We start from the raw sequence: 16,336 nt of genomic DNA, 5'->3' as shown, positions 1-16,336 counted from the left end.
CTGTAGGGGAGCGAGTGGTGCGATGGCGAGTTGCTGCAGACAATAAAGTCCGAGTAGGGATTATGGCTGTTGCTGTGGTCTCCTCATCAGCTCCACTGCCATACGATACTATCTCTTTCTCCCAGCTGAAATTGAATACTGCTTCAGCTCCACATAGCACAGGTAGGAGGCCGTCTACATGCCTGTCCAGGAAGGGGTCCCCACAACTGTCTGCAGACGGCATCTCTTCTCTTAATGTCAAAACAGCAGAATCAGGTATGATGCAGGCAGAGACGTTCAGATAGTAAATGATTTATAAGTTGCATCTTACACCCAAGTCACCTCGTCATCTTTGCCCTCGGCGCAGCAAAGATTGATTGGCCAGACAGGAGACCTCATAAATGCCACATCTACATTTATGTCGTTGAAACCCAGATTATATTTTGTCTGTGCACAGACAGAAATCACTTGAGCCAACGCCTTGAAATTACGTTGCCGGCAAAGCGCAAAGCTGAAGCAGGAAGCCACCTCCGAGAATGCTTTTGGAGGTAAAGCAAAGGAAAGAAGAAAGCAATGGTAGGATCTAAAGCAGACTACAATGAAGGTTTCCTCAGGACATAGAGCACTTTATTTCCTCTTTTGGCAAATTTCTTTTCCACGAACAATAAAATCTGAGTGATGACATAATCAGTACCACCAAAGGCCCCTTATCCTATAACAAAGATATATTATTCTGCCACAGCGGGGATGACCTTACATTTTGCAAATCAATAAATCCAAGAAAATGATATCCACCAGCAGATCTAGAAAAACAGCACACAGTATAAAAACATCCAAGTGGGTGGCACCATCCCTGGACTGACACCACTCAAACACAACTGCTGGGGGAAAAAAACAAAAGAGATGCGAACCGCAGACATGCTTATATCCCTTTCCTGTGAATGAAACCACTGGGTGCTACTGCCAGCCCCCGCTAACCTTGCTGCCTGCCAACCCAGTAACCCAAAACACTGTCCAGACGACCGTGAGAGGAAGACGGTAGAAAAGGAAAAGCAGAAAAGGAAGGAGGGGGCCTACCTTTCACAGCGTCGGCCAGTGAATCCAGTGGGACAGTTGTCACAGGTCGGCTGGCCGTCGGAGTCCAGATGACAGGTGGAGGAGAATCTGTGCCAACACAGGGCCACACATACCATGAGAATGCTTTTTTTCCCGCAGTATTGATGTTATTTTATATACAGTGTGACCTTTGGGGCATTTGAGTAGTTTCAGCACTGGCATTGCACACTGTTTACTTTCCCTTGTCCATCATTCAACAGAATAATTAACAGTAATCTATACAGACATGAACTCACTGGTTGCTGGAAGCCGTTCCAGGACAGGGGCAGGGCTGGCAGGCTTGAGCAACGTCCGTTACTGAGTTTCGATAGAACCCAGTCTGACAGCGCTCACACCATTGCCCGGCGGTGTTGTGGAGACATTGCTTTTGGTCAGGACACACACACAAAAGAAAGAGGTGAGATCCATGGAACAGTTCAATATACGGTACTTGCAAGTGTTTCCACATGTTGGGATTAGCCAACAAACCATTAGTGCATTCCACAGCACAGATAAAAAAAGAAAGAAAAAAGAAGAGTAGCATAAAACCTACCAGACATCTGCCGGTCTCCGTGTCACAGCCGCCGGCGTGACCATTGCAGTTGCACCTCTCGCAAGTGCCCAGGTAAAGGCCAGAGCTGGTCCGAGTGTAACCTTCATCACACTCCTGCAACAACATGGAAAAACACCTCAGGTGAGAGACAAGTGATGGCAGAGAGGAATACGTCTTTGTTCCACTGCAGCAGGGAGACAGACTGCAATTATCATCAAGGACTGGAATGGAAGAAGGTTGACTGTGCTATTATTATTAACAAGCTTAGGCATATCTGTGACTGCCATACTTCTCTTTCTTTCTTCATACTAAATTAAACTAATTAATCTTGAGCAGGAACGTTTATTCTTGATCTTGAAAAAAAAAAAAAAAAATACTTAACTCAAAGTCCACTTACTAGCTATTTTTTTTTGCTTACAACAAAATCTCAGTCTTCTCAGGCTCAGATGTCATGAGATGGCTCAATATAGTGATCCTACGATAATTAGGTCACGTGATGAAAGATGAGCCATCTCCATGACAACTGAGCAGACTCCTTCTGCTTATGAAGACCGTGAGATGCGGATGAAAGCTCTAAAAAAAAAAAGCTAGAAAGTGGACCTTTGGTTCAGATTTTTGTTAAATCAAATTAAACATCTGCTAGAAATCTGCATGTGTACCTGGCAAGAGGGCCCTCTGTATCCCTGAGGACAGGCGCACTCTTCCACCTCCAGAGCACGTTCACTACCAGTAGATTGAGGAACAGCGACGTCCATCTTGATGTCTGAGATACTATTTAACACCAAAAGCACTCAGTTAACAACACACGTAATGTTCCATTTAAGGGCAATTATGCTTTTGGATTAATTTTGAGGTATGTGAATGAGCCGTGCAGTGACGGAGGAAGATCCCACCGTACCTGCTCTCAGCCATGTTGTCTGCGTAGGTGGCCCTGATCATGAAGACGGTAACGTCAGCCAGGGCCATCAGTAGGTGCTCACGAGTACATGGCTGCCCATCAGAGCGACGCCATTCAGACTAGCATCCAGAAGGTCAGAGAAGGGAGAAAAGAGAAAGGTTAGTCCACTAACATTGTGTGAGAATTCAGATTTAGCTAAATGATATTTCCCCCCCGTGAACAATGAAACACACCTCTCTGAAGGTCACGGTCACAGTTTGTGGGACACGTGGAAGAGGCTTGGTCTGAGAGAAGTGCTCCAGGAAGATGCCATTGCCCTGGAGAACCACATCTGGCTGGCCGTCAATCACCAGCGAGCGCTGAAACGGTTCAAACCGCACCGTGTAGAGAAGCTCCCCGCCATAAGCCGTCACCTGGTAGCAACATGGTAAAAACAAAATTGAATGGTGGAAAGGTATTTCCCCCCCCTATGATACTGTGGGGGAAGTCACAAGACTCCCATGTTGGGCCTGACTGTGAACTCAAGCCAACGGTTCAAAGGAGGCTCTCTGTGTGGGTAAGTGCAGCCTTTTCACTTGACAACATGTTGAGGCTTGACTGAGTGGGACAGAAAGAGCAGACAGATCTAGCTTGACTAACACTTGATAGTTTTTTCCTCTCTTATTGCCTAGCTCGCTCTCTACTTTGTGGTTTTCCTCTCACCTTATCTCCTCTGAAGCTCTCAGGCAGGACCCAGTAGTAGATGTCATTGGGGACACTGGAGAATGAGCGGTAAACAACTTCAGAGGAGCCCCTCTGGGAGATGCCTTCAGAGATAGTTTTGGTGTTGGCACTGTTGGAGAGGGAGAAGAGCTGCCCGTTCACCCCTCCGCGCACCTGAGAGACACAAACTATTTGTCTGAGATGTGACCTGCGATTTACATGCGCTCGCACTCCAGCACAATCACCATTTGTACATTGAATCTCACCATTTAGCATCTGAAAGGATTTGCTGATTCAGCGGCACTGGGCAAACACTGAGTCAAACCTTGATACCAAAAAATATAGTCACCCCTCCCTTTACCATTCGTAGACTGGCAACGCACCTGATCTCTATTCCAAGTGGAGCTAGCGCACTGTTTGGTGACGCCCATACAGAAACAACGTAGACAGCCCTCGGGGTTGGTCTCCGATAAGTGGAAGAATCCGGCCTTACACTCGTCACACACAGCGCCTGCCACGTTGTTCTGAAACACACACACACACACACACACACGTGTAATCCATCTGCCAATTGGATACTTGTCTGGATTGTTTTACTGGTTTGATTTTTCTTCTGTCAAGCTAATTCATTTTATAACAGAAGACTAAACTAAACAGTAAGACATGTTACCCTCCAATATACGACAGATTCCACAATAAATGGTTATAATATAATCCTAAAATTTCACTGAGCAGTTTATATATACCTTGCAGCTGCATGGTCTGCTGCGGGAGCTGAGAGTCCCTCTGTTATCACAGCTTTCTGCAGGGAGAGAGCAATGGAAAGAAGATGACATACTGTATGGGGTGGAAAGTGCACCTGGGAGTGTTCCAGCCACTCTGCATACCTGAGCTGTGACCACATACTACTGCCTACTGTAACACCAGTGGGAGGGGGGGGGGGGGGGAGGGGGGACGATGGTAATCATTACACAGACCTGTGGTCATATCGCTGGATGGTAAAACAATCCAGGTGCAGCTTCTTTCAATTTCATGCCTTGGAATGAGAAGTAAAAAAAATGCTGGAGCCATTTGTTGAACATATACTCACGGGAAGGTGTGGCAGGAGAACATCTTCCATTAGGCAGAAGAGGGTTACCCTGGTAACCAGGAGCACACCTGAAATAAAACAAAAAACAATATGATTTACCTATCCTTCCTCAAAGCCATATTCTGGGGTAGGTTGTGTTGTTAATAGTTTTCATTGCAATCTTGTGATAAAGTATATGAATTAATCTTTAATGCCAGTCATTAAAGAGGGATATTGTCTCCGATAAACAATATTAGTGCCATCTACAAACTATTTAAATTGTAATTTAAAGGCACGGTTGATGATATGAGTTTCCTCACTTTTCACAGCGTCTTCCTGTGTAGCCGGGCCTGCAGGCGTCACATGTTGGCTGTTGGTCAACGTCCAGGAAGCAGGTGTCAGAGAACCTACAAAGCCCAGAGGAAAAAGCCGTAGATTAAAATCTACAATAGTGGGTTAATAAGTAGCATGTTGAATGAACCAGTGCCAAACAATGTGAATGAGCTCCCTTTTGGGTATAATACAAATGAAAAAAAAACATGCCTGGTGTGTGAGTGTGTATGTGTGGTACCCTATTTGTACAGTAGTTGTTTGTGTGTGTGGTCTGAGTGGGTCTGTGACCTTACCGCCGTGAGGTCTCATAGTACGGGCAGGGGCAGGGCTTGCAGTCATCTGAGCGACCTCTGCTCGGGTCACCAAAGTAACCAGAGCGACACTTGTCACACTGAGGGCCCTCTGTGTTGTGCTGGCAGCTCTGTGGCAGGGAGAACACACTGCTCATTCTCGTGCAGGGATGCCACTCAAAATAGGACGGGATAGTTTGACATTTTTGGGACATACACTTATTCGCTTTCTTACTGAGGATTAGAGCGTACTCTATCTGGTTTCTCCAATGTTGCTAACCGCAGCTTTAAGCAGACAAACATCTGTTATGCACCCAAAAAAGGGAGTTAGCCATTACCAGACAGTGTCCACTGATTGGGTCACAGGCGCTGGCGTGTCCATTGCAGTTACAACCAGCACAGCTGCCAAGATAGGAGCCGCCAGGGACACGCTCGAAACCGGGGGAACACATCTCACAGGACAGGCCTGAATATCCAGGAGGACATCTGGGAAAGATAAATATGAGGATCATCATCCACAGTTTCATCAGTTTACGGAACACAACTATGATGAGTCAAACACAACGAATTTCTCATGTTGTAAATAGAAAACAACTGACTGAAGAAAACAAAGCTAGAATGCGACACAACAAATTGGCCAGACGTTGGCCACCAAAACCAAATTATTTAAAAAAGTGTCATTGTATATATGAATGACACTTTATAATTGTGCAGCACTTTTCACTCTTAGTATGTGCCGGCTGGACACGTCCCAAAAAGGTAGCTTTGAATGTAGACTGCAGTCTGAAGGCTTGTAAGGATCTCCTATCTCACTTAACCCCACAGTGTCACGCTTGAGGTGTTTTATGTCTTACCTGCACTCTTCGACATCCTTAGCATGACCCAGAGTGCTGAACTCCACGGTGCTGATATCCATGACAATGTCACTGAGCGCCACGCTGACCATGTGGTTGTCGTAGATAGTGCGGATGTTTATACTGTCCAGGTTGGCTAGCGTCATCATCAGCTCCTCGCGGCTCACAGTGCGGCCGTTGGAGTGCTGCCATTTATCCTAAAACAAGCAGGTTTACTGGTGTGTGGACTTCAAATGTACTTCATTATATTCATAGGGGATATTCAGCTCTTGATTTTTTACCGTTATGCAGATAGATTTTGTTGTTGTGAAATGTGGCGTAAACATATTTTTTGAATCCTCGTTTTTGAATCTGTGGACAACCGCTCCGACATTCTTGTATCATCACAAATGAACCACAGGATTGTGCAGAATTTGCACTTTCTTAACCAAAGACGTACTTCAGTGAATTTGATGTCCCTCTGGTTGACCACTCGGGCAGGGGTAGGGTTGCCTCTCCGGTACACGAGCCTGCGTCCATTTCCAACCAGCATTACATCCGGCTTCTCCACTGGCTCAGACAGACCGCGGGCCAATGTGTACCGCACCTTGAACTTCAGGGTACCTCCATAGGAGTCAATCTAAAAAAAAGAAAAGAAATAAATGTAATGCTCAAGTTTGACAATTAGTGAAGTATAATAAAGTCTGTAGATCATGTTACTCTTTACCTTATTGCCCAGGAACTGGCGAGGCAGCGTCCAGAAAGAGTCAAGGTTGAGGAAACGTCTTGACAGGTCGACAAGCTGGAACTCTTCCATCTCTGGGTTAACGAGAAGCTGAGTGGAGGAGAGCGGAGGAGTGCCTGGCCTTGATGGGTAGGTGACATTCACTCCTAGAAGTAAGAATAACAGATTCACTCAGCCTTGTTTTATGCTCTAAAATGCTAGGACTACACAACCTTCAAAAAGTTATTTAGTTGAAAGTGTGACTGCTTTGTTAGCTCTCTATCGGTTTAATAAGCATCAATGGCTTCAGTGCCTTTGAAGTCTTCCTCCTCGGTGAAACGCAGGCTGATCTGGTTGCGGTAGTGTCCGGTGCCCTTGCAGTTCTTGGAGATTCCAGCACAGAAGCAAGAGACACAGCGGCCCTCCACACTAAAGTGACCATCAGGACAGTTGCCTAAAATGAACAAGACAAAAACACGAGACGATTTACATTCTTGTTGTAACTGGAATTCAAGTAAAAACAGGCAGCGATGCTGATAGTGAACCCACAGTAAAAGTGAGATGTCAGTACCTGGATTTGGAGTCGATGTGAGAGTAAGCACGCCGTCAGGGATACCAAACACCAGGCCTTTAGCATTGATGGCCTCACAGGTGTACGCCCCCTGATCGGCCTCCTTCACATCGCGAATGGTCAGGGTGCCGCGGCCATTCTCGCTGGTCATAGAGATCCTGGGTACATAGAAACAAATGATCACTTTCACAGTAATAATCTCAGTCGAGAGTCTATGTCAGCTATGGCGTGGACCATAATGGGAACCCTTCCGTTTCTGACTCCCGCTGCAGAAATATTGTTATAGAAAGATCCATAAAATTCAACAGTAATTGCCTAACCACACACACACACACACAGCCGACTACGCCCCGAATGAACATTCTGATACCACAACTTTTAGAGCTGGAGTGCACCACAAGTATCTCAATAATTAGAATCACAGGTCTAAATACATTTACGAGTCAGCACAGAAACCCTGATCTAACAGGGTTGTCGAGAGTCAGGCGAGAAATGAGAGGACAAACTCATAGTAGTTATTAAATCCTCATGGTCTGCTGCAGATCAATTAAGCGAGAATGGCTGTCACCAGATGTTGTGTTTGCTCAAACAGTGCAACACATGCTTTTAGCATCAACAAAACTCTTTTTTTTTAACATTCAGAGCATTTCCATTAACTCTGTAAAAATCTGTAATGTAGTACTGTACAGCAGAAGAATTTCTCATCAAACCCACCTGCCGCTGAGAGGAATATGTCCCCAATTGAGTCTCCAGGTGATGATGGGTGTTGGCACTCCAACAGCCTGACATGTGAACGTCACCGACGTCCCCCGCGCTGCCTGAATGGACTCTTCCGGCGGGCTTGTGACAGAGGGTGGGGCTGCAAAGTGTCAAGAAGATGAGAGCTGTATTAACCACATAAGTAATGCACATGTACAAAAAGGCTGGCATGTGACTGGGATTTGGCGATCAAGTGAAGCTCATAAATGCCTGAAAGTCAGAGGAAACATAATTCCCCGCTATGGACGGACAATTCCCTTTCAGTTCTCAGGAATGGATGGTTCACAAAAAGCTCTGTGTCTCATTCGCCACATGTGAGAAAAGAGCCTGGTTCACAGCAAATTAGTCACAGCATACAAAGGAACTCAGAGGGTGACTATAGAGGAGAGTCAAAGAAGCATATAGAGAGTGCAAAGAGGGAGGACAGAAAAGAGTGTAGTGCGCATGAGAGAAAAAACAAAGATACGAGCGGAGTGCTGCGGACAGCTGCTGGGTGTGAGACTTACTGCAGCCGTACTCATCAGAGCGGTCAGGGCAGTCTGGCTCGTCATCACACTGGTAACTAGCTGGGATGCAGGTGCGATCGTTCAGGCATTCAAACTGCTCAGGAGCACACCTGTCGCCAGGACCCTTGGTGGCTGTAGTTGTGACAAAAATGGAGATTTCACTTGTAAACAGGAGTCTTTTGGCTAGAAAAAGAAATATGCGTATTAACCTATTCTTTCAAGGCAGGCCTTTCAGGACTCAGAAAAGAAATGGAGACTTACGGCAGTCCGTTTCATCCGAGTTATCCTCACAGTCATTGTCTCCATCACAGCGCCATAGCTTGAGGGCACAGCGGCCATTTTTACATTTGAACTCATTGGGTTCACAGGGAGACGGCGTACCTGTGAAACGACAGGGGATAAATAGAGCGCACGCTGTTGTCTGAGAGCGCGCACATGCACAAGTCCGTGTTACGTACCACATCTGATCTCGTCGCTTCCGTCCGAGCAGTCCCTCTCTCCATCGCAGACGTAGTCACGAGGGATACACTCTCCACTCTGGCATGTGGCTTGATCCGCCCTGCAGGGTCCAGGTGGGCTGGGGGGCCGCGGGGGCTTCTTGATGGTGGTGGTTGTGGTGGTTGTGGTGGTGGTGGTGGTGGTGGTAGATGTGGCGGAGACTGGAGGGGGCGTCCGTTTTGTGTCTAAAACAAATCTCTGATTAAACTTAGCGAACGCACAAAGTAGTTACCTGGTAGTAAGGGAATGAGTCTCACGTCAAGCCATGATTCCATGCTATATAGCCGGCCGTGATACAACTTGCTGGCCAGTCAAGCGGAAGCCACTCACCACAGTTGGTCTCATCACTCAAGTCTCTGCAGTCTGGTCTGTTGTCACACAGGTATTCCACCAGGATACATGTCCCGTCGCCACACCTGTGCTCATCTGACATGCAGGTTCTGATGCCGGTGGTTACTATGAGAGATGGTTACTATGAGAGATGCAGAGGCTACAGTACAGCCGATACACTACACCAATGTCATATCACAGCACAAAAACAACAAAGTGAGGTGAAAAACAAAAGCATCCCGGGCCTCTCAGCCATCAGATTACTACAGCGGGTGTAAAGCGAGTGGAATGTTGTAAATACTATCAATAGGGGTGTGATTCAGGATACTCAAGGAGATTTTCAAGGATATTATAAAAAGAAAATTGTAAATAGATCCATTGTTCTGTTGGGTGTAAAATCCACTTAAAGGACGGATAGATGGAAAGACTAGACACATCCTAGATTAGACACAAATACTAGATGAGACACACAGACTGGATGGACCAGAATAGACAGACAAGAATAGATTAAACAGGGTAGACTAGACAGACTAGATAAGACTAGATACACTAGACTAGACAGAGTAGACTAGAATACACAGACTAGATCAGACTACATTGGACACACAGACTAGACTCGACAGACACATAGATAGATGGATGGACTGACGGTACACAGACAGGTAGATGGGAATCTTCTGAGTAAAGACATTAAAGATAAAGTTCCCATTATTCTCTAGAACTAGCCACGCCTGTGTACAGAGTTGGTGGAATGTGTGTGAATCAAAAAGCTGGTTTAGACTGCAGTGGACAGCAGCATTTCTAATCAAACTCATGCCATGCAAAGGTCTTTCTTATTCACTGTGGACGTTAGAGACACTCAGAAGTCTACTTTATATTGGTGCTCTCCCATGCAAAACATTCCTCAGACCACATGACCACTGCTTGTACATGTCAAGGTAAAGGTCATCGTACCATTGCAACATAAAAAAAGACATGATATGCTCGACTGTTCTTTCTAAAAAGGCACTACGGTCCTCCTACAGCTTCTACAGTACAGTCGGCCCAGTCACCATGCAGAGGGCATGGCGCAGTACAAACCTGGCACTGCTATAGGCTCCACTGGAGGCAGAGGTTGAACTAGAAACCAGAGGGAGACGTTAAGGGCACTGCCTACCGCTCTGGTGGACCTTAATTTGCTGTAAACATACAACCAACTCTTGTGTGACAGAGTCACTCCACGTCCGTGTTAAGCGCTGTCCCTCTTTGTGGAGGTCTTACCTTCCCCAAGCCGTCTGAACTCAAAGCCGTGGACCGATGTGACGTAGGAAGCAATGGATCCCTCCTTCACCACGTTGAACAGCACGCTGCGTATCTGTTCATCATTGCTGTTGTAGTCAGAACCCACATCCATCTCCACAAATACGTCCACGCCATCCTCTCTTATCACCTTCCTGCAAAGAAAAGCCCGGTGAGTCTGTGGCGTGCACTGCAGATGGTTTAACAGGAAGGCTCTCTAGACGTAAAGTTTCTTTTTAGCATGCCCTTAGAGGAATTACTCACTGGAGTTGAATTACCGACTACAGGCCTAACACTGTTGGCCTTGTGCAGTTTGGGAAAGGGAAAAGAAATATCACCTGGCCAGAGTAAGACACCCAGGCAGCAGCACACAGCTGCAGGGCAACTACTTTGGATGTCACAAGGCATGATTTAAAGGATTGGTTCTTACTTAATGAGGACCACGCTGACTGTTTGGACACCTGGAATCCTGTTGTAGTCCGACTCCAGCTGCGAAGGGAAAACCAGACTCGGTTAAGTTGAAATATACAAGCCTGGGCCTTAGACATAAGGTCCCACATCCTTAAATCAGCAAAGTCATAAATAACCCGGCTGAACCTTATAAGGTAGCCCTAGCGGCGTACTGTACTGTGATTCAGTTGAGTTTATCCTGTTAGAATAGGACGTACCGTGTCCACCACTGCTTCAGAGATCTCATTAAAGGCCGAAGAGAAGATGTCCTCCAGCTCGATGCCGTAGACCAGGGAGTCAGTGAAGTTGACGAGAGCTCTGTAATAAACTAGAAACACAGATATGGGAGGAGAATCCGTCAGCTAAAATTTTTTTAAAAAAGACCACAGGCTCAGCATTAATGTCCATCTGTTGCAAAGTTCGGATATTATAAGCCAGATCCAAGATTAAGTGGTTAGGTTGATCAAAGAATGTGATATGGGACACTGTTTGGGAATTATTTTCCTGTGGAAAGGCTTTGGTTAAATATTTCAGAAAGTCGAAACTGAAAAGCGTGACTGTGACTTAAATGAGAGCCACATACAAATTATGGCATCTATTTCCATATCTCAGTTGTGGGCAGGTCTGCGCTAAAAACCGACAACTGCAGCGTTGCACCACACATCGGCCGCAATAAGAGGCACACGCTGACACGGGCCTCCCAAATACTCTAACATGACCATGAAATGGAAGCATCAAGTACGTGTCTTTCTGTGGGTCACGGACACGGAGACACGTAGCGTACTCACAAAAAAAGTTGCACACAGGTGCTGATAAAGCCCCCTTGTTGCGAAGGCAGAACTAAATATGCTGTCTGAAACATAATCGATGCAAACATCCAAACACACAGTACTGTACGTGGATACCCGACAAAATAGCATGGCCACGAGTTTGCACCGGATCTCCTGATTGAACGCAGATGATGTCAGAGACTTGGAAGGTATTTGGGAGTTTGAGTGTCACTACTGGGGCAGCTGCTGCAGAGGAAGAAGACGAAAATCCTCTGTGAATGATTGTTGAAGGGGGCCTCAACATTCCCTCCATATGTACCAAGTCATTGCTTGTTTAATTTCTTTGTGACAGCTGTTTTTTGACAGTAAAATGCTTCTATTATTCACACATATGGCCCTTCACTCAAACAAACTCCACGTGTGGACAAAAGAGTTTTTAAGCAATGTATCATGAAGTCTTGCTGATTTGTCTTTAAATGTATTGGTAAGCAACCAGTTGTGTACACACCACCTATATAAATGAATAGTGCTACGAACACTTTCTACGGCACACATCTTAGCACATATCAGCGCCAGTTTCAATAAAGCTTGACATTTCATAGGATCAACTCTTTCCAAAGTAGTGTTGACTTTTGAGCATTCATATTTTGACCCCCCCCCCCCCCCCCCCCCCCCCCCCCACACACACACACACACACACACAAAAGAAAAGGATTAATTCATCTAATCATCACTCCAGTTATAGAAACATTACCACATTCCAAACATAACCTTTCAAATAAGCGTCGTGTTGAGTACCTCATCAACAAAAATATGAGCTGTATCATTATAATTCCAATGTCATGAAAGTTAAAATAGCCGAGGCCCGCAGGGTGCCCTGTTCTCACATGCCTGCCAACACTTTGTTAGGACTGTTAGCCAGCCTCTGATTTCAGACTGGCAGTGTGGGTTTTGGGGAGGAAGTCAATATTTGAGCAGTTTCTTGCAGTCAGATGCTACTTGCCATGCCAAAAACAAAGAGTCATGTTCTAAGTAGGCATCTCCTGAGCCTCGAGTACAAACACACATGCCCAACTAGGTGCAGAGCAATAAATATAGACAAACGCGCATACAGCACGCAGAGAAAACACCAATACTATCGGTGCATATCGCTTGCATTTCTGTTCTCCATGGATAATCTACTTGACATGTGGACACTTGACATCAGACATTTATCATGCTTACCAAGAGCGACTTAATTAAAAGTCAAAGAGTTTGTTCGTTATCTGCATTACATGCCTGTGGAGAACCCTGCTGCATTTTGCTCTCGCTGGCTGAGCTTTGGCTGATAAACAGCTGTCCTCTCTAAACGCTGCTAAATTCTCTCTCCTTACACACAGCATTGGCACAACAAGACATCCCATTCCTGGGACATTTATGACAAAGTAAACTGATCCAATGCCCATGAAAACACACAGTAAGGTTAACATGTAACAACAGAACTGCAGCCTTTCGCTCGGCCTGGCAGGGTGCCCGAGAGCTTGCTTTGCAGGCTGTTACTGTCAGACTAATAGGATTAATTGTTCGGCCTGAATGTGGACCCAGAAGACAGGCAACATCAAAGTTAGTCATCAAAGCGCCTCATTTGACCCACATATAATCTAATCCCTTGAGTGGGTATTCGCCGCGAGGTCAACAGCAGCTCGTAGCTCCAACTCCCTCTGAGCTTGCCGCGTTGACGTTGCAGACTGGCGAGTGTGGAACTGCCGCCGCCCGAGATCCTTTGATTAGAGCGCCGGGTTGTGCCCCGCTGCTAACGAGTGGCTCTTTTACCCCGAGACCCATTCTCTTGTGCGTCCTTTCGTCAAGCACCGCCACCATCAAGAGTGATGAAACTGTCAGAGTGCAGACATGACGGGTGGGATGAAAACAACAACAAAAAAGGGGAGTGGAAAAATAGCATTCCATACTCTTAATTCACAAACTTATTTAGCTATTAAAGCTGTTCAGTAGAACTGTGGCGGCTTTGTGCAATGGGCCCCTCTGAACACATAGAGGCCTTTGCAGAAGACAAAGACTTGATTGAGCCGGGAGCCCAGCCTGTCCTTTTAAAAGCCCAGCCGCTTTGGGCTTGACCTTCAACCCCCACGGCATCGGCCCAGCACCACCCGAGGCTTTTAGAGAGAATTGACAAGAAAAAAGGCCTCGACCACATCTCCTCAGCTTGCTATTCAAAACTCTTTGATAATGCATGTTTTCAACCTCCATGGGGTTTTCCCTCTTTGTCTCTTTAATTTGATTTCTAAATATTTCCCCCTCTCTTGCTGAAATACACTCATGTGCCAGCTGTTTGAGTCTGAACAAGAACTCCTGCTACTTAACCCTTTTGCTGGTGGCAAGCCAAGCATCTCTGTCTCCAAGTCTCCACGCATTGGCCTCTGGGGAGCTCTTGGGAATAACTTCTGGAATCACTAGTAAGCTCGCCCCGTTGTGCTCTCCCACGGCTCGCAATGTAAGCATAAAAAAACAAAACACCACCGTGTACGACAAAGCACGTTTTCATACTCATGGTGTAGTGATTCTCAGAGACAGCTGGTTCGCATCATTGGGACGAGCCATCTGCATCAGGTTGAAATTACAAAAAGCACTTTTCAAATCAAATTGTCGTAACACATTTTAGCAAGTGTTCACAGAGATGAACAGTTGTGTGTTCCCAACATATCTTTACAAAGATGTCCTCGGGCTGGAAACGAAAGTGTTGTCACTCGAGCGTGATGAACTCTATTACGCGATGGAACAACTCCATCATTTTCCACTGGCATCAGAGACGCCTTGCGAGACACTTGGAAAAAAACCAGACACGCTGGACTCAAACACTGCACGCCCAAGCCGAGTCTTCCTTGGAATGTTATCTGAGAGTGTGTTTGGAAATGAGAGTGCATAACTGAGCGGAGCAGGTTGACAGGAGAGTATTCCAAAGACAAGAGAGGGGAGGAACCGAAGCATAAAAAAAAGAAAGGAGGGCTTGAGGACTTACTGTAAGTCTGGTTCGACTGGGCTCTGTAAGTTTCCCAGATATGAAGACTTCGACCTGCGTGCTACGGCAGGCAATGAGGGGGCGAGGAGAAAGGTGCAAGAGTCAGGGGGCCAAGAGCCAAGAGCCAAGAGCCAAAGGTCAAGCATCAAACAAGAAAAAGCGACACAAAGACCGGGGAGGAGGATCAAGTTAGCCAGGTAGGTGCAGAGAGGTTACAATTTCAGGAAAGTCAGAAAGAAGATGATTAGAAGCAAGGAGAGAAAATAGAAAGTGACAATCAGAAAGTGAAATCAGGAAAAGTCACTGAGATGATGGGTGTTGCAATACAAACAGTTGGCAGGAGACAGCTATGGGAGGATACTGATCTGCATGAAATCATGAGAAATTCACGACAACAGCAGGAGCGGAAGTGAAGTTGTCATCACAATTCTATGAGAAGCTAGTGATGCCAGGATCCATTTCTTCCTGTAAACTGTCCCACTAATGGTGACCATCCACATGCTGTGGATCACGGCGCTCGGTGGGACAATGGATCCTGTGGTTGTTGTTGACTAAAGAGTTCAACCGCCGTCTTTCAGGAAACACACACGGCTGCTCGCATGAGAGCGTCAAGGAGAAGAGATCAGAGGGCATCTCTTTCAAAATGACTCCTCTTCGGGCCAACAGAACAAAGAGGATATCCTGCGAACCAAACACACGCTTCCATGCGCCGATCTTTACCTGTCTGCTGTCTGCTGTCTGCTTCACACACACACACACACACACACACACACACACATATACACACACACACACACCCTGGGGTTTTGCAGAGATGCAGGGAGGAGCTGCTTCCTGTTTTCCCTCCTAAATGGAAAGAACTGAGCGCCAATATGAGCGTTTTTTTTACCAAAAGTTAAGCCCTCTGCACTGGCAAGGGCAACAATGACCATGTTCTGTTTTGTGGTGACTCATTCATTCTTCCACTGCTTTGGATGCAGTTACACCGTGGGACATGCTCTGAAATGTCAGCTGAGGAGGCCTCTCGGTCTCTCCGACACAAAGATTGGTTTTAAGAGAGGGAGCATTGTGCAAAGTCTTCCGAGTGTCTGTTCACTGACTTTCAATAAGAAAAGGGCTCTATGTTATCTTATTTTAATTTTTTTACCCTTTACGCTAGCACTGTGCTGACAAGACAGATATTCACACTCCGATCCAGATTGAGTGTGAGTCCACTCCTTAAACCTCGACAGACAACAGCAAACAACAGCTCCTTCATAATCAAGTGGGTGTGCTGGAACCAGCTGTTTTACAGCTGTACAGATGCAAAAAAAACACATGGCGCCTGATGCATCATTACTGTAGCTGTGGCATGTCTTTCAGAGGAGAGGAGATTGAGGGAAACGTTGTTGTAAAGTTTTGCTTTTAGATTAAATGCAACTGCTGCTGCCTGCTGCTACAGTCTGGTCAAACTGAACGCTGTCAGCTCGGCAAAACAATTTAAAGTCTACAAAGTCCAGTAAGCAAACAGTTGACAGAAAAGTTGCCCAACCCAAACAATCTGAGGTCTCCCCCCCAAGAATAGAGAGCCAGACTATCAAAGCTAATGAAATATCCACTACATCAAAGGCTGCAGATGTGTTGTGATCCTTGTCATAATGGGAGTGAGAGCCAGACAGAAGGGGGTAACAGCTCCGTTATTA

At 46.1% G+C, this 16,336-nt stretch overlaps 1 protein-coding gene across 12 annotated transcripts in view; it reads right to left on the bottom strand.

The window, feature by feature from the left end:
• Positions 1-16,336, bottom strand: part of hspg2 (heparan sulfate proteoglycan 2) — a 91,088-nt gene that overhangs the window by 43,143 nt on the left and 31,609 nt on the right. For 7 of the 12 annotated variants that reach the window (XM_079178330.1, XM_079178335.1, XM_079178336.1 and 4 more), the window contains exons 4-29: positions 11,087-11,196; positions 10,849-10,907; positions 10,401-10,573; positions 10,221-10,259; positions 9,141-9,266; positions 8,771-8,995; positions 8,574-8,693; positions 8,313-8,444; positions 7,762-7,906; positions 6,790-7,205; positions 6,480-6,643; positions 6,213-6,392; positions 5,774-5,970; positions 5,258-5,405; positions 4,923-5,050; positions 4,617-4,703; positions 4,318-4,385; positions 3,974-4,029; positions 3,611-3,751; positions 3,228-3,401; positions 2,759-2,938; positions 2,526-2,644; positions 2,287-2,398; positions 1,628-1,741; positions 1,332-1,459; positions 1,057-1,143 (exon numbers count right to left, since the gene is read on the bottom strand). In XM_079178330.1, the coding sequence (XP_079034456.1) occupies positions 1,057-1,143; positions 1,332-1,459; positions 1,628-1,741; positions 2,287-2,398; positions 2,526-2,644; positions 2,759-2,938; positions 3,228-3,401; positions 3,611-3,751; positions 3,974-4,029; positions 4,318-4,385; positions 4,617-4,703; positions 4,923-5,050; positions 5,258-5,405; positions 5,774-5,970; positions 6,213-6,392; positions 6,480-6,643; positions 6,790-7,205; positions 7,762-7,906; positions 8,313-8,444; positions 8,574-8,693; positions 8,771-8,995; positions 9,141-9,266; positions 10,221-10,259; positions 10,401-10,573; positions 10,849-10,907; positions 11,087-11,196 (3,628 nt within the window). The remainder of the gene's footprint in view (positions 1-1,056; positions 1,144-1,331; positions 1,460-1,627; positions 1,742-2,286; positions 2,399-2,525; positions 2,645-2,758; positions 2,939-3,227; positions 3,402-3,610; positions 3,752-3,973; positions 4,030-4,317; positions 4,386-4,616; positions 4,704-4,922; positions 5,051-5,257; positions 5,406-5,773; positions 5,971-6,212; positions 6,393-6,479; positions 6,644-6,789; positions 7,206-7,761; positions 7,907-8,312; positions 8,445-8,573; positions 8,694-8,770; positions 8,996-9,140; positions 9,267-10,220; positions 10,260-10,400; positions 10,574-10,848; positions 10,908-11,086; positions 11,197-16,336) is intronic. The other 5 variants (XM_079178339.1, XM_079178332.1, XM_079178340.1 and 2 more) reach the window with 3 other exon arrangements.

This window comes from Pholis gunnellus (genome assembly GCF_910591455.1).
Source record: "Pholis gunnellus genome assembly, chromosome: 2".
In the NCBI taxonomy this organism is placed as follows: Eukaryota; Metazoa; Chordata; class Actinopteri; order Perciformes; family Pholidae; genus Pholis; species Pholis gunnellus.
Note: the sequence above shows the minus strand (reverse complement) of the source record. Positions and strands in the feature narration are given on the sequence as shown.